Source organism: Papaver somniferum, chromosome 11, assembly GCF_003573695.1.
Source record: "Papaver somniferum cultivar HN1 chromosome 11, ASM357369v1, whole genome shotgun sequence".
NCBI classification, from domain to species: Eukaryota; Viridiplantae; Streptophyta; class Magnoliopsida; order Ranunculales; family Papaveraceae; genus Papaver; species Papaver somniferum.
The window spans coordinates 65064159-65088387 of record NC_039368.1 but is presented as its reverse complement, the minus strand read 5'-3'; the positions used below and the strand labels follow the sequence as shown (position 1 = coordinate 65088387).

The window sequence follows — 24229 nt, the reverse complement described above, 5'->3', positions numbered from 1 at the left end:
CTTGAACCAAATTATGCGTACTTTGCTACTCAGGATAACCAGAACTAAAGTCCGCGTACTGTCGGAAGTTCGCGTCCCGTGAATTTCTGCTGGAGTTTGTGAACTGAAAACAAACTAAATCCGGGTACTTAAGTATGCGTATCAGTATGCATATTTGATAGGGTTATTTTATAAAAAACGGTTTATTCGTGAACTTAAACTTATATAAACTAAGGAATGCATATTTGCAAACCGTGGCTATAAAGTTCATGAATTGATTCGGGTAAATCAAAATCGTTTTTGTTTCGATTGTGTCATATATACTTCTATGAGATCTAGGCAATTGAACAACTCTCTAACTAGTTCATTTGAGTCATTTGAACTAGTTGTGGTAAAGAAGAATAAGGTTGATATGAAAGTGCTCATATGGCTAACCATTTGGTTAACTATTGTTGAACCAACTAGGTGTACACGTTTAGGTACAGTTACACAAACTTAAATGAACGTGCATTTCATTTATGTATAACAAGCTAAGTTCGATCTAACGTTTGAAAGATACTGGCTTGAATCTAATCAGGTTTTCATCTAACGGTGAATATTGAATGCTTTGTTACCAAGGTAGTATTGATTGCAAATCCTGATTTGAAGACTATATAAAGGAGAACTCTAGCAACTGGGAAACCTAATCCCCACACCTCCTGCGTGATACTAGTTGTATAAGTCGATTCTCTTTTAACCTTAGATTTCTACCGAGACCCTGTAGGTTAACGACTTGAAGACTTCATTGGGATTATGAAGCCAGACCCAACTAATTTCTCTGTAGTTGCGTGATCTGATCTTGTTGTTTCTATCGTATTTGAGTACAATCGTAAGATTGGCTTGAGATTAATTTCTACAATAGGTGGGATCTTTGAATCCCGACACCACTTTTGTGTGTCCTAGTTGTAAACTATAGTCTTCCTCTTCCTAAAACCCTTCTAGAGTTTAGCGACTAAAAAGACTCTATAGGGATTCCTGAAGCCAGGTTTAGCTATCTTTTATCTTGATAGTTCGAGTATTTTAATCTTGTTTGATTGTTGAGCTTGCTCCATCAACCAAGATAGATAGAAATCACAGTGTTCCCTTTGTCTCAGACTTTGTTGATTCCACAATTTTAATACTTCTTAGGTGAATAATAATCTAGGCTGCTCTTCAAGAAGCATAAGTCCGGAATTTGAGGTTAGCTAGAAATTTTCTATTGCTATCGATTTCCAGTCTCACCTTGATCTACGATCAAAAAGGAAATCACACATATAGGCTTATATGTGGGAGGCATATTGGTTTGAAGTCTTCAATTGAGTTGAAGCAACTCTTAGGCTGTAAAGGATGTCAATTAAGGGAATCAATTGTGCAGAGTCCTGTTGGGATTCAAGAGGCGTAAGGAGCGCGACTGTAACTGAATCTCTGTGAGGGTTTAATTCGGTCTCAACTACATTCCAGTACGAAGTAATTGGTAGTAGGCTAATGTCTGTAGCGGGACACTAGGTCCTGGTATTTTTCTGCATTTGTGATTTCCTCGTTAACAAAATTTCTGGTGTCTGTGTTATTTATTTTTCCGCATTATATTGTTTATCTTTATAATTGAAATATCACAGGTTGTACGTTTATCAATCAAAGTAGATACATCCATCATTGTTTGTTGGATATGACTTGATTGATTCTTGGATATTGATTTCCGAGATGGTCCAAGAACTCTCACACGTAAATCAGTTTCACATAATTTGGTTCTGTAAACTTTATGATTTTGAGAGAAAGAGATATAATTAACTTTGAATATATTCCTCGATTGAGATTCATTAAGTTGAACTCTCGGAATTTTAGATAGGTTTTGTCCATACATGTTGCCTAAGAAAAAGTTTGTGGTGTATTTTGATAACCCCGGATTTTCAACGAATATCCGTGGTAGAGTTTGAGAGATAAATCATTTATAAATTTTACTAGTTATTATTCATAAGGTTATATAGTAAAATATACTTAAAATGCTCCTCTTCTCCTTGCCTTACGAATTGCGCAAACTTGAACTAGGTCATCTATTTAGGGACGTAGGGAGTAATTGACTTGCAATAGTATAATGAATCATAACAAAAAAGGCTCCATAACTCTGTATGGTTGTACATACTGTATCTTCAGGATGGCTCTAATATATACACTCACACAGGTGGAGTTTTATGTTCCCTGAAGCCCGCTTGTACGAAGAGCATCAGAAGCATATGAGTCCCTCGTAAGTGATTGCTCAAAATTCAAGAGATTATATTTGTCTGACAACTAAGTCAGACACGATGGTTGAAAACAATCCCGAGAAAATATAATAGAAAATAAGAAAATCCTGGAAAACCATATGAAACACTTGTTTAGAGTATCTCCAATAATGGGTGCTAAAAATCCTATGTGGAGGTATTATTTACACCTTTATTTATGGAAGTTTATACATTTTGTTCAAATATTACTTTTTAGCTTATAAACCATCTCTAGTAGTGTAAACTATTGATCTCAATATCTATATGTGGTTATAACTAATTGTAAAAATAAATTATTTTTCTTGTTCTATTTTTTTATTGGCTTATTTTAATTTCAAACAATAATAAAAAAAAAATTAAAAAAATTAGTTAAATCGATGACATGAAAATCATTGTGAAGGTCTAGATAAGGGTTTTTTTTGAAGACCTTTGTATTATTTTATTTTTTTGATAACCCTCCTACTTTGTTGAACGTATAAAAACTTCTGCCTTATATTAAAGATGCTCTTAAGGCACAATTATACTTTCGAGATAATGATTTTCAAATTTTCAAGCTTGAAATTTATGTGAAGTTGCAAATATACCCAAAAGATCGTTTAAAAAATCCTTTGAGAAATTTTAAATTTAGAGAAAGTATTCTTAGAAATTTCATATTCCAAATTTCTGATAAAATGACTTTCCAATTGATAATTTCCCAAGAGTTGTTTATTCCCCTTTATTTATTTATTTTGAAAATGAAATAGCTTCGTTTTAAAAGAGTTGTTCATTCCAACCATTATGCTTTACCTAGACCAATGAAATGCAATAATGAAAGATCCGAAGAAAGTCTTTAACAAGTTGGAGGTATATAATCTATTCATATATAGTCTAGTAAAAGGAAAGAGAGTGTCTGAAACGTCATCCTGACGTGTGCGTTTTTTAATTTTTCCTTGACTGTGTCAAACCATTTCTTTCCGGAGAACCCAAAGCCCTAATCCCTTTCACTCAATCCTCACTTGTGTTTTCATTACTAGCATTCTCTGTATTTACAAGTTCATATGCAACATTTGTAATTTCATAATCTCTAAAAACATCACCAAGAAAAAAATTTCGACTAAAACCAAGTTGTTTCATTCCATCTTCTCGTTACAAAAGAAAATTAGCATTGTTGAAGTTCATTACAACCCCATCAATACCCAGTTGAAAAACTTACATACCCGTTCAAATCATTACATATTCAAAGTTCAAAATAACCAAAATAATCAGTCCAAACATTACAACTTTGAATCAACAAAAAGACATACCAAACTGAATTCTTCATACTTGTGTACTGCTTGTCATTACCAACTGCACTACATTCACAATCATACTTACCAGCTTCAGAAACCTATAAACTACCAGGAAAATACCCTTGATACTTCTTCATATTCATAACCATTGTATTCTCAAAGGAAAGTAAACAACACCCGAAAATAAAGAAAACCACTCTACAGACTACTACCACCACGTGCAGGAAGATTAAAAGGAATATGAGAAAGTATTGGAATTACCATTGTGAAAAAAACTTGTTGACCATCTTCAAGATCTTCTCAAATCCTAAATATTTGGCTAATTCCAATACCTGTGAAGAGATGACTAATAGTCATCATCATCAGAATCCCAATCCTTCTCTTCTCGGAACCACTCATCAGCACTTTCAGATGGCAAGGAGATGTGTCGACAGATGATGGAGTACTCTCAACATCATCAACATCACTTCCATCCTGATCCTCATCAGTTTCATCCTCTAGAGTCTCCTCACTATCACTGCTACTCTCCCCCTCACGCATTTTCCATGCATAAATCTTGGGATTTAACAGTTCAAATTCAAATCTCCCCTTCAATTTCTTGTAATTATATCGCTCCATCCTTGCTTTATCCGCTGCAGCATCAGAGTCCAGGTCACTGGTGTTCACTTCCTCAAGATCGTACTTCATCCCTTCTTCTGAGTCCTCAGAATCCTCATCTGTTGCACTCCCATATCCTTTATTCCCTGAATGTTTCTCCATCCATTCCTCTTCCTTCCTCTGATCATATGCCAAAAACTTTGGTTTCCATGCAGCAAACTTGCGATCATATTTTTCCTTTTCCTCTTTTCATCTCTGCTCTTCTTCTTCCTGCTGACGAATTATCTCATGCTGGCGATGATCAATCTCTGCTTGAATGTGATCTCTCAATTGCTGAAGTTCACTGGTTCTCAAAGTTGGAACAAGATCTCTGGCTTGTTCAAAAGGGATTGAAAGTGGAGGATCATTCTGATTATTGGCAACACCATTGTTGGAAGAAACCTCATTACCTTGATTTTCCATACTTTAGTTTAACAAAACTCTCCCTTAATCTTCCCTTTTCCAGTAAATTTTCTAATGTTTTTCTTAACCTCTCCCAAAACCCCCCTTTTAAAGGCATGGGTTTATTCATTAACTACCATTTATGGCGCTTAGTTAACAGTCATGTCACTTTGTTCTCTACACCCATTCAAATCCATGCGTTCCCCCTTCACCATAATAAGCATCACTACTCTATCAAGACCTATTTTCAACACCTAATCCTCATTACTACCCTTATTTCTCACAAAACTGCTATTAAGGGAGGCATTGGTAGGTCACCAAACTCTGAGATTGCCATTTTGGGTCTAATTGGTATTTTATATTTTATGCAGACTAGAAAAAGGCAGCATCAGTTGAGAGGCACCATTGCGGCTCGGGGTATGGATGGAAGATGCGTTATTAGCTCAACATCTAAGCCAAACTACTGGACGTACCTTATAGAATCAACCCATAGTCACCCATCTCAACACAACTTTTCCATACAATTCCCTACCATTATTGCATTTGGCCGTTTACATTATCGTATAAACGTCATCCTAAGAAGGCACAAACATGATAAATATCCAACTACCACAAGCTACGTCATGTATCCCCAAGCTTACTTACAACAAAAGTCCCAACAAAGTATTACTGGATTTATCCGTATGTGGTCTCTTGTCCATAATGCTCACGTGAATTGTTCTACTGGGATAGTGTCACTAATGTTAAATCTCTTCCCCAAAGCAAGTCTTGCAGTATAACAACAACTATATTGCACCAAATATCTCCTGAAAGTTTTCCTATCCATAGTCAACAATTTTCTCATTCCTTTTTTAAGGTTCAAAACCATAAACAAACAAATTCTCCCTGTTTCTCCCTCATCCACATTGTCTGTATCCATTATCAAAACAGTACGCATAATAGATTCCTTTCTCTGCAACTGTATTTTATATTAGTTACTTAGAAAACTGATCTCCATCAACCCATATTCATATATATCCATCTCTCTTACATGATGAAATTCCCATAATCTTCTGAGAATACCCAAAGTCTAAATCAAGAAATTCAAACCCTTTCTGCTCAAATGTCTGAGAAATTAACTTTACAATCTACACTTGCTAAACCAGTTTTCATTTATAAAAAAGTTGTCACAATGGAAGCTGATACTAGTTGGAAATGGTGTATGGTGGGATATGTCTGCTGTGAAACTTTGATCCCAACTTCTTCAATCCGTTTCTATATCTGCAATAACTGGCCTTTAGCTCAACACCCAACCATAACTACCTTCAATGGTCGGCGAAACAAAGTTCTTATCCGTTACTTATCTGAAGAGGATTTTAACAGAATCAAGTCTCAAAAACCTTGGTTTGTCTGTGGTTATCTAATAGTGCTACGAGTTGTTCCGATCGATGGTTGGCCTCTCAACATGGGGGAACTACTTGAAGCTCAAAATCCCTTTGGAAAACACCCTCTCAGGAAAAATGTCAAAGTTTGTATAAGAATCCCAGTCCAACAAGCCTTACCAACAGGCATTCCTATCTTCACAAGTGGTAGAAGAAAACCTTTTCTGATTGAATGTAGACATATCAAAGTCCCGAGGTATTTCTGCACCTCCTGCCGCATTCTTGACCACAAAGATCGTAACTTCCCTGCTTGGCAACTAAAGCAAAAAAAGATCAAAGAAATTGCTGCATCCTGCAGCAATTATACTCTTCCAACTGTTTCAAAGTTAATATTGCCTCCTATAATCAAGCAAGTAGTTCCTTCATCTGCTGCCATCACTGATACTATTATGCAACAATCTGAAGTTATACCAGAAACACAAATTGAATCTACTGCTATCGAAGTGTGCAACAAAGGAAAAGCAGAATCTATTGATCAAAGAATGGAAAATTCTATTCAAAAGAGCTTATCAAATACTTTTCAAATTGGCCCGTTCATCAATAGATCCACTACTCTGAAGATCTTTGATGTTGGTCCTGTTCAAAAACATCTGACCCGGTTGGAGAATGGTCTGCCAATTATGCTAAAACAAGTTACCACTCAAAATGTTACGGTTGCTGCTTCTATCTCTGGCACCGAGTCAACTCATAGTGGTCCGATTCGTACCACAAATTCCTCAAGAAGATTCAAAATTGCTTCCATGCCAAATACCAGCCAAATCATCACTAGAGGAACAACTAATATTAATGATAAAGAAGCTCTAGAAAATCTCAAAAGGAAGATTAACCCTAGAGCTGACTTGCGGAAACGTACAAGAGCTAATTCCAGTGTGGCTAGTATAGTTGTTATACCTGAAGAATAAACTTCTACTGAGCCTGATTATGCTCAGTTATGTCCTCCAGTTACCAAACTGGGAGAATTACTAGTCGTAGATCTTTCTACCCGTTCTTTCAATACCCAATCAGTCTTTAATTCTTTTGGGAGCTACAATGTACCTGCTGACAATTACCCAAGCAACAATGGTGTCTGCAATAACTCTACTCTCAATGATGCTAGTTCTAGTCTCGATTCCTCCCAATTTGCTTCTCAGAGTTGTGATGATACCAGTGCTTCTCTTGGTGGTGGATCTGACTCTACCACTCAGGTAAATCAACCCCTTCCATCTCCTTTAATTGATACTGCTCATAATACCATAAATCATTTCCATGTCAATAACATCAACATGATTTCCTGAAACCTTAGGGGTTTTGGTAAAAAATCTGCTAATAAGGAACTTAGTCTACAGTGTCAGAATGTCAACCCTGATATTATCTTCCTCTCTGAGACCAAAATGAACAAAGACATGGGATTTTCATGTACCTTTAATGTTCCAAGTGTTGGGAGAAGTGGTGGTCTTGCTCTTGCTTGGAAGAAGGAAGTACACCTCAACATTATATCATCCAGTCTGAGGGGCATCTATATTACTACTACTGATATAATCCACTCTAAGACCTGCCATATTCATTTCATGTATGGTGAACCTAATAGTAGTCTAAGACAAGCCTTTTGGGAACAACAATGTCAACAGATTAATGTCCCTTTAGATGAACCTGTTTTCTTTATAGAAGATTTTAATGCCCTCTTAGGAACTGAAGATAAAAATGGTGTCCTAGAAGTAGATGACCCTGATTTTGAAAATCTTAGAAATTTTTGTTCTGTCTTTAATCTTCATGATCCTGGTTTTTCTGGACCAAGGTTTACCTGGTCTAATATGCAACAAGGTCCTGATTTGATTCTTGAAAGATTAGATAGATGTCTTATTAATCAAACTTCTGAAGATCTTTTTCCTAAAATTTGTATTAAAAACCTCCTTAGGGAATCTTCTGATCATTGCCCTATGCATATAGGTTTTAACTATGAGGATACTTGTATGCCTAGACCTTTCCATTTTATGGCCATGTGGATAGAGGATCCTACCTGTAGAGATATTATAGCTAATTCTTGGTTTGTTAATGTGGTAGGCTCCCCTGCCTACAAACTTAAAGCTAATCTTTTAAATACCAAGAAAGGCCTAAGAGATTGGAATAAATATTCTTTTGGTAATATTCAAACTAATATATCCACTATTAGAAAAGAATTAGATGACCTCCAAATATTCGATCCAACTAATACTAGTAATACTTCTAGACTTAAAGCCAGGTTGGAATATCTGTACAACCTGGAGGAGTTATATTGGAAGGACAAATCTAGAGAAGTCTGGCTCTTGGAAGGTGACAGAAATTCACCATATTTTCATAGAATAACTCTCTTTAGAAGAAAAAGAAATGTCGCTAGCTGGATAAAGAACTCCTTGAATACTATTCTAACTGATAGAGATAGTATTGGAAACTCTTTCATAGATTTTTTCAAAAGTCTTTACTCCTCCCATCCTCAGCAATTTCAAGATGAAATTCTTGCTGACCTTCCCATTAAGCTCTCTGAAGAAGATAATGCATCCTTAAATATGCCTCTGACTCCAGAGGAAATTAAGAATGTTGTCTTCCAAATGGGAGGAAAAAGGCTCCTGGTCCTGATGGATTTACATGCCCTTTTTATCAAAAACATTGGGACATTATGGGAGAAGCTGTTGTTGATATGACTCAAACCTGATTTAGAACTGGTAACATTGCTAAGGTTTTTAATCATACCAATATAGCACTTATCCCCAAAGTCCCTCTTGCTGAATTGGTTACTCAGTATAGGACAATAGGGCATAGCTGCCATCAAACTTGATATGTCTAAGACCTATGATAAGATTGAATGAAATTTTCTTGAAAAAGTCTTAACTAAAATGGGTTTGTCTAACCATTGGGTTAAATTGATAAATCAGTGTGTCTCTACTGTATCCTATTATGTTCTTCTTAATGGTAGCCCTACTGGTTTTTTCCAACCTGAGAGAGGTCTAAGGAAGGGAGATCCTCTCTCTCCCTATCTTTATATCATTTGTTATAAGGCCCTATCTTCTTACATTGATAGCCTTCAGAAAAAGAGGACCTTAGAAGGCATTAAAGTCTGTAAAGAGGCTCCTGAAATGACTCTTCTTTTATTTTCTGATGATTCTCTCTTGTTTTCTAAAGCTACTGAAAAAAATTCATGTCATAAAATACTATCTTCAAAAGTATTGCCTAGCTTATGGGAAAGAAATCAATTTTGAAAAATCTGGTATTTTGTTTAGCAGGAAGATTCCTGAACATAGGAAAGCTATTTTGGCCAATATTTTGGATATCCAAAGCAGAGATTTAGGAGAAAAATATCTTGGAACTCCCACTGTTTTCCAAGCCTCTAACCCATATGGGTATTCTCCAAGCCGTTGATGCCAGGATTTCTATCTGGCTTCATAAGTTATTATCTCAAGCTGTTAGAACTACTCTGATCGAGCACATTGGCCAAGTTATTCCTCTTTTTCAAATGAGAGTCTTTCTTATTCCTAAACACCTCTGTAAACAAATGGATTCTCACCTCTGCAAGTTCTGGTGGGGTGAAACTTTAGATCCCAAGGATACAAAGTTGCACCTCCTTGGTTGGGATATCTTATGCTCCCCCAAAGCTGAAGGAGGTCCGGGGTTCAGAAAGGCCGAGTTAAACAACCTAGCTATGCTTGCTAGGATGACTGGAGAATCTTAGAAAATCCTAATTGCTTATTGGCCACTGTTCTTAAGGCTAAATATTTTCCCAAAACTGATTTTTCAAATGCTAAATGCACTGCCAATTGCTCTTGGACTTGGAAGTGTCTGCATGCTATCAAGGAATTTATAAAACCCTTTATTTCCTGGATTGTTGGGGATGGTCAATTCATTGACCCATGGTGTGATAAATGGATCCCTTCTTTGGGTTCTGCCACACCCAACCCTCTTGTCCCTCCTGATCCTAGTATCAAAGTTGCTTATTTTATTGATTCCCAAACTAGAAGTTGGGATGTGTCTAGACTTAACACGCATTTTGATAATGCTTCTGTCCGGAAGATTATCTCCATTCCCTTAAGCCAGCTTTCCCCTTGTAAAAATGACAATTTTTCTTCTAAATATGCCTATTTGGGGCTCAGAGGCCTTAGGCCTTCCCCTTGTAAAAATCTTTGGAGGTGTATTTGGAAAGTTAGAGTACCCTATAGAATTCAGGTCTTTCTTTGGAGAGAAGCTAGAAATGCTTTGCCTCCAGAACTGTCCTTCACACTAGAATGCCTATGCATAATGTGGATTGTCCTAGGTGTTCTGATCCTCAGGAAACTATTATGCATGCTTTGGTCACTTGCCCCTTTGCTAGTAAGGTCTGGTTCATTTCTGACTTCAATATCAACACTCAATTTTTCAGAACAAATCTTTTATTGACTGGATTCTCTTCTGGTTAATTGATACTCAGTCTAAACTGCCCGAGGATGATCAATGTCTCTTTGTGGCTATCCTATGGTCTCTCTGGACCAGTAGAAACAACCTCATTTTCCAAGGAATTAAGGAGAACTTCACTGCTGTCTTAGCTAGAGCTAGAGCTATGCTTCTCACTAGGAAGTCTAGGAATCCTAGTCTGACTATCCCCACTACCATGCCTGTCAGTATTTGTGATAAATGGATGCCCCCCTCTTTTGGTTGGATTAAATGTGATATTGATGGTGCCTTTGATATTGTCTCTGGAGCAAATGGTGCAGGGTATGTGATGCGAGACTTCACAAAAAAAGCAACCTTTTGTGCTTCCATTGTTTTTATTGTTCACTCCGCTGAAGAAGCTGAAGCAAGAGCCATCTGGGTAGTTCTAAAGAAAGTTGTGGAACAACATCTATCTCACATCATCATAGAAAGTGATGCGAAAGCTCTAATCGACTAATTTTCAGCGGGGAATTTCGATGGAGACACAAGGACGGATGATATCTTTAAAGACATTCTCTTTTTCTCTACTAAGTTATCTGCTTGTATTTTTAGTTTTCAACCTAGAGTTTGTAATTCTGTAGCTCATGAACTTGCTCTTTGGGCTAAACAAAACAATTCTTCCATGTACTTGTCTAAACCCCCTGTTTGGATTTTTCCAACAGTTGAGGAGGACCGTTAGCCTTGTTGAAGGCCTTTGCTTAAAAAAAAAAAGAAAGAAAGAAAAGAAAAAAAAGTTGGGAGGTGCCCTAAGTAAAAAGGTAACTAAATCACAACCATTCAAAAATGGATGATGCCTCAATTTCCACAGGGAGTGCCAATTTATTTTTTCTTGTTTTTCTCTCTCAAAAGAAAAAAAAGAAAGCAATGGAGGCAGGAGCTCCTTCAACTATTAAACTCTATCCATGGCAACTTTATCATATTCTTACTCTCTCCATTCTTTCTCTTCTCTCTCTACTACTTTTTCTTCCTCAACATCAGTATCTCCAAACCATTATACTCTCAAATTCACTAACAATAATAAAATCCAATGCTTTTTTCCCCATCAACAAATAGTAACCAAAGTTCACATTTTATCTTCAGTACCGAATAAATTAATTGAACAACCAAAACTTCTTTTACATCCAATTTTGTTATTTGCTGGATTTGATAGACCTATAGATACTCAAACATTTCTGGCCACTGTTAGTGTTTTGGTTGCCATTTCCCTTTCTCTCTTCTTGGGCTTGAAGGTAATTTAGTTACTCATTTAACATAAAAGTAGTAGTAGTTCTTGAATTCTGATTTTTTTTTTTTGAATGTTGAAATTTCTCAGGGAGATCCTGTTCCTTGTGATAAATGTGCTGGCAACGGTAATTTCTGCTTCTTAAATCTGTTTTGCCTTTCTGTTGTGTGAATTTATTAGAGATTTTAGCCATGTTAGATTACTGATATGAAAAACTTATGGTGAAATGCAATAGTAACACATGACAAAGAAGCATTCCCTAGTTACCTAATGACAGTATGCACAGCACAAAGCTACAAAGCCGTGTACACATCCTATGGTATATCGAACTAACGAAGCCGCAAAGCCAAATTACACGATTGGCCATAGAAGAGTGACTACACTGTTGTTGCCTAATGTGGAAGCATGAGTTGGTTAAGTAGGTATTTTGTAGTATGTGTCCTCACTAAGAAGTGTAAAAGGGGAACAAGATAATCTTATAGATGTTAAGAACATCGTGACTAGAAGAAACAGTTTATGCTGCTTACTAGATCCTTCATCCTTAATGCAGTGTATTTAAGGATCAAACCTGTATGTAATGAGACTAATCTTACAGAATGGGTCCATAATCTTCATTCCAATATCTTAATCTCAACTACTTCAAATCAAGGGAGTTATGCTATGTGTTTTGGTGAGACTGGTCACTGGTTATATACATGGGCAGGTGTAAATGTGTGATGGTTGTAATGATAGTAGAGGTTGTTGTGGGTAGTGGAGAAGAATTTGACTTGGCTCCAATAGATCAATACGCCACAACATGACTGAAAGTGGAAGAAACTGTCTTCCAATTTGACTGGGGCGTATTAAATATAAGGAAGCTAGAATGATTTTGAAAATTAGGAATTCACATGTTTGGCTATATCCATATTTAGTTTTCTTTTTAGTTTACATTTGCAATTGCCAATTGCTAATTTTTGTTGGTTTTTGGTGGAAAGGTGGTACGAAATGTGTTTTCTGTAATGATGGAAAGATGAAGAAGGAAACAGGCTTGGTGGATTGTCGAGTATGCAAGGGTGCAGGTATAACTTTTCATTTGATCTTGTGGATGACAATTCCTTGGTGTCGTTTTACTACTCAAAGATTGATACAGTAATTACTCAGACATTTCTGGGATTCATTTTTCTACTTAAAATTTGAGAAAAATGAACCAAAAAATTTAGTAAATTTATTCTCAAGTTTTATTCATTTTCACTCTTCTCAGTAGACAGACTTCTTTACGGCATACATTTTCTAGGTTTTAACTATGGCTTACTGGCTCTGCAGGATTGATTCTCTGCAGGAAATGTGCGGGATCAGGATATTCAAGACGCATATGAGTGTAGCCTATCGAAAAGTCAGTCACTGCTCGGTTTTGTAGATTCTTCATTCAAATTTGATTGAGAATTGTTGGCAATTTCTTCAGCATATATACATGGATGAAGATTGCTATTTTCAGCTTCTCTGTTTACAATTGTAGCCTATTTCTAGTCACTCATCCTAAGTTTCTTCCGATCAAGTGTAAGCTAACTAAAAATGAAGTACAAAAGTGTCTGTCAAAATAAAGTTTGGACATTTCGAGCTCTTTCGAAGTGCAATCGTATCCTATGGCCAAATTTCATCAACAATTAGTAGGATAACCCCATCCTATGGAATAATCAGCAAGTTCCTTCACGAGCGTTCAAATTTGAAAACTAAAGTCTAAAAGATTGATTTTTAGTTTTTTAAAACTTCATTATTTATTGTCGGATAACCCCATCCGACAACAGAACACTGGGCGGGAATATCCGAAGTAATCTCTTCCGTGATTTTTACACAATTACCCGCCAAATAGGTATACTAGTATTCCTCTTCGCTTGGATCCAACTTCAATCTCAACTGTGAGAGAGAAACAGAGAGTCGATAATGGCTTCAAGCAGAAACCCAGAAATCAGAAAAGACAGAATACTAAACAGATCTGTAATATTTTCTCCAGCTAGAGCTCGAAGACCATCTGATTTCAAATCAAAATCTCCAGCAAACCCTAACCCCAATTCATCAGAGTGTCCATTCTGTATTGGTCATGAACACGAATGTGCACCCGAGATATTCCGACTTCCGAAAGACACTTCTGATTGGAAAGTAAGAGTTATTGAGAACTTATATCCAGCACTCAAAAGAGATTCTAAAATAATCGAAAATGAAGAGGAAAACCCTAAAAATGATTCAAATGTGGTGGTTACTGGGTTTGGATTTCATGATGTAGTTATTGAATCTCCAATTCATTCAATTCATTTATCTGATTTATCACCATCGGGAATTGGTGACGTTTTGATTGCTTATAAGCAGAGGATTCAACAGCTCCATCTTCATCAGTCAATTCAATATGTTCAGGTAAATTAGGGCACTACTCACTTTATTCTTTACTTTACACAAATGAATTGCTCTTCGGATATGCGTAACTGGCAGGTTTAAATTGGGTTAATCATATATCATGTTTTAGGTGTTTAAGAACCATGGTGCATCAGCTGGAGCATCAATGAGTCATTCACACAGTCAGATTATGGGTCTTCCTATTGTTCCACCCACAGTTTCTTCTCGGATTATTAGTATGAAGGAGTATTTTCATGAGACAGGGAAATGTGGTCTCTGTCAAGTTCGATCTGAAGAGCTTTTGATTGACGAATCAACCCATTTCTTTTCAGTTGTTCCTTTTGCACCTTCGTTTGCTTTTGAAATTTGGATCATTCCGCATGATCATTCTATGCATTTCCATGCACTAGATAATGAGAAGGTACTAATATCTTTCCATTTTTTATTTTATTCTGATCGGGACTATCTGAAATGGGTTTATGGCCTTGTTGGATGAGTAGTATTTAATCTGGTTCCATGTGTTCATAGTCATTTTTAGGCAAAACCCTTCCAATTATTTACTTATTGCATGTAAATCTAGTAAGTTCAACAAAAGCTACATGTTTCCTACATATTGTAATAAATCAGTTCAACCAGATATTAGCAAGTTTGCAGGTATCTTGAAAACGTAGTTAATCAGGGCGCATATACTTGCTATCCAAAATTTAATTGCGCAGGGGAAACCTTTCTGCTGAGGAACTGAAAGCTCCTCGGCAAACGAAAAAAACATGTTTCTCTCATTTGTGTTGTTTTACTACATTCCTCCTGTACAGATAGATATACTCAGGTGTTCTCTTCAAATTTTTTCGACAGGCTGTAGATCTCGGGCATCTTCTAAAGCTAATGCTGTTGAAACTTTCACGGCAGCTAAATGACCCACCATTCAATTTCATGATTCATACTTCTCCAAAGGATATGGAGGCTTCACAATTTCCCTACATGCACTGGTTTCTACAGATTGTTCCTCAACTCAGCGGGGTAGGTGGATTTGAGATTGGAACTGGTTGTTACATAAATCCTGTTTTCCCAGAAGATGCTGCAATGGTATTGAGGGAAGTTAACGTTGTTCAATGAAGTGATGGCGTTGTTATTGTTTCGAGATGAAAATCCCATATTGAAAATGAATGAACCTAAAGTATCAAATGAGGTATTTATGTTTGTCCATTCTTTGTATAATCGATGTGCTACTTAAGATTCTGTTACGTCCGTGGAAATCCTTACTGTGCATAATTGACATCTTTCAAGATATGAAACATAGGTATCATTACAGAAAATTTAGTAGGAGATTACATCTCAGTGTCATCTAAAGAAAGAACAACGAAAGGACACAAACAGCCTCTTCTTCTTTTGTGGAAATTTCTTCTCTCGTTATTGCCTAAGAATAAATTGGATACATAATAAGAAAAAATATGAGTAGAAAAATTATAGACAAACGGAATGAAAAGAATCCAGCTCCAGGGTGATGTTTCAAATCTCTTTGGTTGAGCTGGTCAGGTGGCTTCATATATCTTTATCTGGACAAGCCTTCCATTTGGATGACCTTAAGATATTCTGGTATGAACCTATACCTCGCCATATTACTTTTTGTTGAATATACCGAAGATAGATTTGATGGCGTTGATTGCACTCTCATTGATGAATGATTCATCAAACCTTTTCATTAAAGGATCAAATTCTGGAGATGTTCTTAAATTCGTAAGATCTGGATCAGTCCTTATTCTCTGCAGAAAATTCAACAGGTTTTAAATATGGTTTGTTTGGGAAACAGTGAAGAATAGTCAGCTGCACATTCTGTAGTCCTGCTATTACTTACATTAAAATCTTCATAACCTGCTTTTAAGGCATCTTCGAGGGCAGAGATTCCAGCTTTTAACTGCATCAGATAGATGATGCAAGTATAACTACATTCTGTTGAGTACGTTGTAAAGAAACAACTAGATGAAAACCCAGGTAGCAAAATGAAGCTGGTATTACCTGATTCAGCTTTGAATAACAGCACGCTACATTGTAACTCGCAACCGAAGCCTCATCTAGTTCTGGTTTTGATCCCAATACGGATTCGAATTTTTCCAGTGCCTCTTCATACTTCTTTTCCCTAGTAAAACCAAATATAAAATATGCTATACATAAACAGAAGAATTTAGAAAATAAAAGTAGTTAGATAATTGTATTACTTGGTGACTTACTTATACAACTTTAGTCCTTCACGAAGGTCATTTACTCTGTTTTGCTTTTGTTCCATCTTATTCAAGTAGTTTTGCATCTGCAAATAAAAAATGCTCAAGAACCTCAAACACTAATCTGTTACAGTTGCAGATTCATCATTAAAGAAATTTACAAAGAGCTAGGGAAAACATTTTGCTTTTATCATTCTTATAAAAATTTGATCTCTTTTTGATAATTGAATAGTGTTGGTATGCACGGTACTTACTTGAATTTCTCTCAGTTTGGTGCTGACATTACCAGTGTTCCTCTCAGCCCGGAGAATTTCTTTATCTGTTAACTCACCCATATTCTGTAACTTACCTGGTAAATTCAAATACATTCATTTGGTGAATATGAAAATCATAAATTTACCGCAGTTGGTCTCTTGACATGTAATTAAAACTTCCTCTAGTCCTGATTTCACATTTTGTGTTAATTGATTTATGATGAAAAAATGTGCATTTAATGATTATAAGTTAGGCGCCAAACTAACCATATCGTTTCTCCATTTTCATTGTTAACGGGCCGATTCTCTGCCGAATTGTATACATGGTTCTTCCATATTCAGCAGCAGGCCATATCTCTGTCCCAAACATTGCACTGTAAAGAATTTTGGACACAATCATTCGCGAACATGTCATTGTTGTAATCAACTCAATTTTGCAAAATGAAGTTGCATGTAAAGTTCTTTGAAATGCTAATTGGACTAACAGTTCTTGGGTTTGTTGCGAAAATTGGAGTGATTGACGATTTGAAATGGTGGATAAAAATAAAGGCAAATCGAGAAAGAATATAAAGAACATACCTAGTAGCAATAACTTTGTCCCCAACCTCAAATTTGCCAGTTTTGTAAGCAGTTCCAGCTTCAGCAATAGCATCAATGTAAGTACCTCCATCTCTTCCCTTAGTAAATTTCAAACCATATGGTTGGTCCAATTCTACTTCATACTCCTCATATTTTTCGACCTCTTCTCCTTCAGTAGGCGATGGGGGTGATGACGACGCTTTGGGTACTAATATGTTGGATGAAGATTTTAACTTATTCTGAATATTGTTGATTGAGAATGAGGGGTTAGACCTGGAAAGATTGAGCTGATACTTGATAGGAAATGAAAGAAATGTGTTTTGCTTAGTTGGTGTATTTGTTGGCAGTGAAGGTGTAGAACATAGAGATGCGTAGTTACTGGAAGCCATTGACATGATTGTTTCTTTCTTGCACACCCTCTCTTAAACTCTATGTACTTGTCTGTCTTTTGCTTGCTTGGTTTTCTGTTGATTGATCAGAGAGAGAAGAAAGTGAAACAAAGAATTCCATTTGCTGAAGAGTTCTGAAGAATAATAGGAGGAGGAGATTTGGATTGAATTGGAGAGATGAGACTAGTGGCTCTACTTAGCCCATTTTGCTATACCAAGAGGATATGCTAACTTGGTGTCACTGTCTACCACTTCTTTTCTTTTTCATTTTTTTTTTCCGTTCCTTTTTTATTCATACACTTCAGCTTACTATTTCGGGCTTAGATTGTAATTTGTAACTGGGAAAAGGTGCAAGTCAGCAAATTAAGGACGAGAGAAGAAAAAAGAAAGAAAAAGGAATAGTTCAACCAAAAGACAGAACAAGTATGCAAATATAAAAAAGAGAAATCCTCACGGACCCTAAGAGTGAAACTTTGACCGGAGGAATTTAGCTAATTATGCTTCGTTAGATGCTAGAATAAATTACCAATAAGTGCAAGTCTTATGGTGGAATTTAAACTATTCCAAGTGTGGAAAAATTGTGGAATGTCAAGTTTAATGGCTTCCAAGTTCGGGTCTTCCACAGTTTTTCCAAGCCATGTTCCATGATTTCGTGGGATGGTCTGTGGAATCCATGGAAACGCTAATCAGATTAGCGTAAAACGCTATTCAGAATAGCGCGCTAGAAGATGGAAAACGCCAATGCTAATCTGAATAGCGTTTTACGCTCTTCAGAATAACGTTTTCTTTTATCGGTAGATTTAAAACGAGCCCTTGAAAATCTAATGGTTGGGAAAAAAAAGCGTTAATTTTAATAGCGTTTTTTTATCGCTATTCTGATTAGCGTAAAACGCTATTTTTATTAGCGTTTCTGTTGTTCCACCATTACACTTGCACTGCCATCTACAATTCCAAATACTGAGGTGGCGTGGAAGATGGAATATGGATCTCTTCCACCATAAGACTTGCTCTAACAAATAAACGGACGTGTTTAATGAATATTCCAAGAGAGAACAAACAGTGTAGATACTTGGTTATTCCAAGCAAGCACTGGGTATATATGTAGATACCCAGTGAATATTCCAAGCAAGCAATGGGTATATATTTTGGGTATCTACACTGTTTGTTCTCTTTTGGAATATTCATTAGATACTTGGAACTCTTTCACCATAAAACACGTCCGTTCATTTGTTAGAGCAAGTCTTATGAATATTCCAAGAGAGAACAAACAGTGTAGATACCGAAAATACAGAGATGTACCACCAATCGTTTATAAGATTTTTTCTTCTTTTTTTAAAGCATGATCTTTTATAAGATGGTTGTTGTAAGACTGGTTTTTATGGGCATGCCCAAACCCTTCCCATCCAAGAAAACCGTGGTTAAAGGTGGGTCTTCCCACAAGGCTTTCCTAATATGCGGGAACCCCAACGGAAAGACTCCGGAACGGACAATAATTAATCTTCTCAAAAAGTGAAAGATGGGGTAATGAGTGACCGTTTTAGGCTAAAAAAACGGATTATATTGACCGTTTCCAATAAACGGATAATGATCAGCCGTTCCAAATAAGGGAAAACGGATTATGATTAACCGCTCCTTGACCTTTCTGTAATGGTTTCACGGTAGCCAAATCATATACAATAGCCATTGCTCCTTCTTCTTCGCTGCTCTACTCCAGATAGAATAGCCATTGCTTTCTCCTTCTTCTTCGCTGCTCTTCTCTTCGGCATCAGCTTCCCCCGACAAAAAAATCGAGAATTTTCCTAAAAATCAAGGTTCATTAGTTCTGGAAAATTCAATCAATTTGGTCACCATGAAATTCCTATAGCTTTATATATGTTGAGTTTGTGAGATCACTTGGTTAATTTCATGAAAGGAGAATAGGGTTTTCTTTATTTTAGATAATAATCATTAGGGTACTGCTTGTTTTAATCTTTTTAGGTTGTAATTTGTTTGTAAAAAAGAGAACTAAGGATACAGAATTATAATTCACTGGGTATTTTTCTTTTTAAGATGAATTTGAGGGAACTGTTATATTCCTGCAGCAATTCTTTATATTTCTATACTTTGAGATATCAAAATTAGGTCTTGTAATACCTTCGGCCGTTGCCACTGTGAATTTGTGCTAGCTTCTTTGAATTGTATAACTGGTGCAGATAGTGGCAATTGGCATCATATAGGTTCCAGTCATTACTTTATGTTATCATTATTGTTAAAGTAATTTGTCTGTAAAGCTATTTTCTTCTTGATTGATAGAGATCATATACGCAAGTAACCAAGTTTCAGATTATTTTGTGTTTAATGTTCTTCTTAGTTTCTGTTTAGGTCATACAGTAGCAATGGCTTCTGTAAATAATTGCTAAACCATCTATCAAGATTACTCGCATTTAGATTGGGTCTTGTTTCTTGACCAGTCAAGATGAATAAACGGACAATAATGATCCGGTTTTGGAGAACGGTTGATGGCTACCCGGTTTTTACAATGAGAACGGATAACCATTAGCCATCCCTTGATTTTAGCGGACCACTAAAGCTAGGCTCTTCTCATTCTGATGTGTAAAGGCATTTGGAAAGAGCTTTGGCATCTCCATAAGACCCGGTCTAAGGGATCTTTTTTTCTTTAAAGTAGTTCTATACAAACAACACAAAAAACATCCACAAAACTGTTTCTCTCACATGGAATAAGACTGTCTTCCCAAAATCAACAGGGAGCATCTTTGAGTGGGTTGGGCCTTGCCCTTTGTTTTTCTTTTGTTGTATAAGGGACAAAATCAGTCATATGTAATTGACTGGAATCTAAAATGAATCAGTTTTATGCATCTTTTTTAACCCGTATTCATATAATATATAATAATATCGTATTTTGGTTTAATTTTGAGAGTTATATAACAACGAACTAAATTATTAACACGTGTAATAGTGAGGCAGATCATGAGTTTGTTAGAAATTGGGTTAACTAGGAGGATGAAAAGTAACAAAAAGAATGGCGTAGCAGTGATTTCAAGGATCTTTCGATTCTTTTTGGACAATTCATTTGATCCTTCCGAATAGAATCACAAATACGATGGTTAATGAGTTAATGGGTTCATGATATAATGAAGCCCTAACACCTCAATCAAATTAAAAGATTGGACCAAGAACACATTATTTGAGAATTGCTGATGATGTTTAGAAGGAAAACAAAAAACTTGGTTAAGATTTTTTTGAAAATCAAACATCATTACTATAAGGAAATTACATCAATTGGAAATGTATGTTCTGTTCATCTCTAACGAATACCATCAATAGACATGTCACATGGAAAAGGTTATGTCTATATTTAATTCAAAATATGAATGTTGCTTTTTTCTTTGAGTTGTTTTGTTTGGGATTGTCTATAAAAGCCAATCTCTAAAGTTTGTATCTCTTAACTTTTGCAATTAACGAAAACAAAATTTCTCATGGTTTTGATCCAGAATTTTTCTTAACTTTCTTCTTCAAAATTTTTCTTTACCAATTTTCTTACAGAGTTTTGTGATATTGGGACAGTGGAAATGATTTACAATTAACCGACATGTGGAGAATCCACTCCGATAAACATGACCAATAAGTGATAATCAACTTCAATCAAAGAGCAAAATAATGAATAATGATCTAATGATCAAATATCTCAAAGAAAAGTAAACAAGTTTTAAACCAAGTGGTATTTTCACTAAACGAGCTAGCAAGCTAAAGAGAAAATTATAATGCAAATGCTACATATAGCCGGCAAACATAAAACCAAAAGAACCCGAGCATTCCTAAATTAGCCTAAGAGAATATATTATTCTCGTCACAAGATAAATTAGGTATAACAACCAATTATCCTAATACATAAAATACTTAATAAGATACCAAAAGTAATAAATATCCAAGATATCAGCAAATCTCGGAACCGACCAAATACGCCCCATATCATGCTCCCTCACTGCGACGAAATTCGTCTCGAGTTTACATATAAAATGACAAACCGAAGAGAGAAACTTGAAACTTCCACTAGTGACACAACTTGATCTTGACTTATGCATGGGAATCACTAACCATTCACAAACAATTTTCTTTTCAAATTATGCTTCTCAAACAGGCACCAACAAGATAGTGGATGTTTACTGACTTTGTGACTACGATATAAAAACTCCCATCGGAACTTTCGTGCATAGTCCAACCAGCCTCCACAAGAAACGGATGTACTACCACAAAAATTGATGTTCGAGTCTTCATAAGTGCTTTCAGAAACTGTCATCTGAGAAAAAGACCAATGCTAAAGATTTGATTGTCTTCATCCACCAATGTTACCTTGTGTTCAACCTCGCCAAGATTGTCTTGAAACTCATACTTCCCTGTTGAATGAAGTGCATATTTAAAAACAATTTTTTTTTATTTCCCTGGTGGTCGTGTACATGGCATTAACTTGACTTTGGTTGTCCCGCACATGAATTCACAATTTTTTTCGCGACAACACGCTCGAACGTCAAACAACCGTGGATCACACAAAACACATCACAACGTCAATATCAACTACTTTACAAAAGATTGTTTTGGAGTAACACTTAACGAAAGTTAAGATTTAGGTTAAGTTAGAGTTAGAATATAGAAGAGAAGATAAAGATTAAGTGTAGAATATTATTCCTCTGTGACATTGTACATTACATCTCATGATAACTATCTGTTTATATACACAACGATTATAGAGTTCTAAACTTGTAATACAAGTATTTCCTAGTTTTCTAAGTTTCCTAAGATATAACAAATTATATGTACATCAGATTCTAGAAGTTATACATAACTTTTCCTTGATTGTTACGTTAACTCAATACCCTCCTGCAAGCGAAACGAGTCATCATGAACTGTGAGCTTGGATCTTAATGAAGCAAAACGATCCTTAGAAAGTGGATTTGTGAATATATCTGCTATCTAATCTTTGGAAAAAGTGAATCGAACATCAAGTTGTTTAGAAGCAACCTGATCACGAACAAAGTGATAATCAATTTCTATGTGCTTAGTTCGAGCATGAAAAACTGGATTAACAGTAAGGTAGGTTGCACCAAGATTGTCACACCATAGAACAGGTGGAGATATAGTAAAGATTTGAAGTTCAGAAAGAAGAGAACGAATCCACATAACCTCAGCAGTAGCAATAGCAAGACCCAGATACTCAGCTTCAGTGCTTGATCGAGACACTGTTTTTTGTTTTCGAGCACTCCAAGATATAATATTACCACCTAAATAAATGCAGTAGCCACTGGTAGAACGACGGTCATCTAAAGAACCAGCCCAATCTGAGTCAGTGTAGGCAGTAAATGACAATTGTAAAGCATTTGTTGGCTTGAGATGAATTCCATATGTAGAGGTATGCTTGAGAAGTTGAGATATCGTAATATACGCTTAACCAATGCCTAATAAAATTCATTTGGGGCATGCATGAATTGACACGCTTTATTCATAGCATAATCCAAGTCAGGACGAGTGAATGTTAAGTATTGTAAGTCACCTAAAATGCTTCTATACTTTGTGGCATCCTTTAACAATGTACTACGATCAGAAGACATATCCCCAGTAGCACTAATTGGAGTTTGGATTGGTTTAAAACCATCCATTTTAGCTCGAATAAGAAGATCATGAGCATATCTTTTCTGTGTAAGAAACATACTAGAAGAATTGCGAGTTGCTTCAATCCCAAGAAAATAAGATAAAGGGCCAAGATCCTTAATAGCAAATTCCTTGTGTAAAGATGTGTGAATGAAGTCCAAACATGTAGTATTAGAACCAGTGAGAACAATATCATCAACATAAACTAGTAGAAACATAATACCTTGATCACCTCGTCGAATGAATAAAAAAGAGTCACATTTAGAAGTAATGAAACCAAGTTGTAGTAGAAATGTGCTAAGCCGATGATACCATACACGCGGTGCTTGTTTAAACCCGTAAAGAGATTTTTGAAGTTTACAAATATGTATTGGAAAGTTAGGATCAGTGTACCCTGGTGGTTGTTTCACATAAACTTCCTCCTCAAGATTCCCATGCAGAAATGCATTTTGAATATCCAATTGGTGAATAGCCCAGTTATATGACAGAGCTATCGTAAGAATAATACGAACGGTGCATGGTTTGACAACATGTTAGAGCATAGCTCGGTTGAACCCACGAAGCGTTGGTATGTCAAGTTTGGTTGTCATATTTTAGTGAGCCAAAAATCATTTAAAGAGTCGCTTGATTATGTACTAGAGTCAACTTCATATAGGTTAGCTTGAAAGTATTAGGATATGAGACATTACAAGTATTGTGAAGACTTGAAGAAGTGAAGAAGTAAGGAGCTACAATGACAACATCATCCTTCCACTTGAGGTTAGTGATATTTGACTTGAACAGTTTCACTCCCTAACATATCTTTCAAGTCGTGCATATTGAAAACATAACTGCGAAGCATGAATGATTATACGCTAGTTATACATAGTATTAAGGAATACAATACGAGGTTTATTGCTTAACCATTAAACTTTGTAGATAAGACATCGACATAATCGTTTGAATGCTATTGTGATTATGTATAGGTATAAGGTGAAGATTTCATCCTAGGAAACAATGTTTTACATTTGTTTTAAGGAAGTAAATTCATGAACTTGTTTTGTGAATCGAAAGAGAAATCTCCAGGAATTATTGGTATTGTTATTCATTGCATATCTTTTAAACCACCAATATGTGTGATTAGTATAACCACTCATGAGGATAAATTTTTGACGTGGGCGT

The 24229-nt window shown here is 36.0% G+C and overlaps 3 protein-coding genes across 3 annotated transcripts; 2 read left to right on the top strand and 1 right to left on the bottom strand.

Annotated features, from left to right (window-relative positions):
* The first annotated feature begins 11228 nt into the window (after window positions 1-11228).
* On the top strand, window positions 11229-13238 carry LOC113323206. The gene is made up of 4 exons (XM_026571483.1): window positions 11229-11627; window positions 11711-11747; window positions 12595-12678; window positions 12923-13238. The coding sequence occupies exons 1-4, from the start codon at window positions 11301-11303 to the stop codon at window positions 12973-12975; spliced, it is 501 nt and encodes a 166-aa protein (XP_026427268.1). The 5' UTR covers window positions 11229-11300; the 3' UTR covers window positions 12976-13238.
* Window positions 13239-13494: 256 nt separating this feature from the next.
* LOC113322041 (ADP-glucose phosphorylase-like) lies at window positions 13495-15294 on the top strand. The gene is made up of 3 exons (XM_026570050.1): window positions 13495-14008; window positions 14118-14408; window positions 14840-15294. Exons 1-3 carry the CDS (start codon window positions 13541-13543, stop codon window positions 15098-15100), a joined length of 1020 nt encoding a protein of 339 aa, XP_026425835.1. The 5' UTR covers window positions 13495-13540; the 3' UTR covers window positions 15101-15294.
* Window positions 15250-17613, bottom strand: LOC113322042 (protein MET1, chloroplastic-like). Its single transcript, XM_026570051.1, has 7 exons — window positions 17037-17613; window positions 16725-16831; window positions 16458-16552; window positions 16213-16289; window positions 16001-16121; window positions 15840-15899; window positions 15250-15747 (listed from the first exon to the last, which is right to left on the bottom strand). Exons 1-7 carry the CDS (start codon window positions 17429-17431, stop codon window positions 15604-15606), a joined length of 999 nt encoding a protein of 332 aa, XP_026425836.1. The 5' UTR covers window positions 17432-17613; the 3' UTR covers window positions 15250-15603.
* Between the last annotated feature and the right edge of the window lie 6616 nt (window positions 17614-24229).

What these genes read in the sequence shown, in the direction of transcription:
- LOC113323206 (XM_026571483.1), top strand. Translation starts at nt 11,301, where the DNA reads ATGGCAACTTTATCATATTCTTACTCTCTCCATTCTTTCTCTTCTCTC. An exon ending in CTCTCTTCTTGGGCTTGAAG is followed by an intron (nt 11,628 to 11,710) that starts GTAATTTAGTTA and finishes GAAATTTCTCAG; the next exon opens with GGAGATCCTGTTCCTTGTGA. An exon ending in TCGAGTATGCAAGGGTGCAG is followed by an intron (nt 12,679 to 12,922) that starts GTATAACTTTTC and finishes CTGGCTCTGCAG; the next exon opens with GATTGATTCTCTGCAGGAAA.
- LOC113322042 (XM_026570051.1), bottom strand. Translation starts at nt 17,431, where the DNA reads ATGTCAATGGCTTCCAGTAACTACGCATCTCTATGTTCTACACCTTCA. An exon ending in CCAAACTGAGAGAAATTCAA is followed by an intron (nt 16,290 to 16,457) that starts GTAAGTACCGTG and finishes TTTTATTTGCAG; the next exon opens with ATGCAAAACTACTTGAATAA. An exon ending in GTTATTCAAAGCTGAATCAG is followed by an intron (nt 15,900 to 16,000) that starts GTAATACCAGCT and finishes TATCTGATGCAG; the next exon opens with TTAAAAGCTGGAATCTCTGC.
- LOC113322041 (XM_026570050.1), top strand. Translation starts at nt 13,541, where the DNA reads ATGGCTTCAAGCAGAAACCCAGAAATCAGAAAAGACAGAATACTAAAC. An exon ending in AGTCAATTCAATATGTTCAG is followed by an intron (nt 14,009 to 14,117) that starts GTAAATTAGGGC and finishes ATCATGTTTTAG; the next exon opens with GTGTTTAAGAACCATGGTGC. An exon ending in ATGCACTAGATAATGAGAAG is followed by an intron (nt 14,409 to 14,839) that starts GTACTAATATCT and finishes TTTTTTCGACAG; the next exon opens with GCTGTAGATCTCGGGCATCT.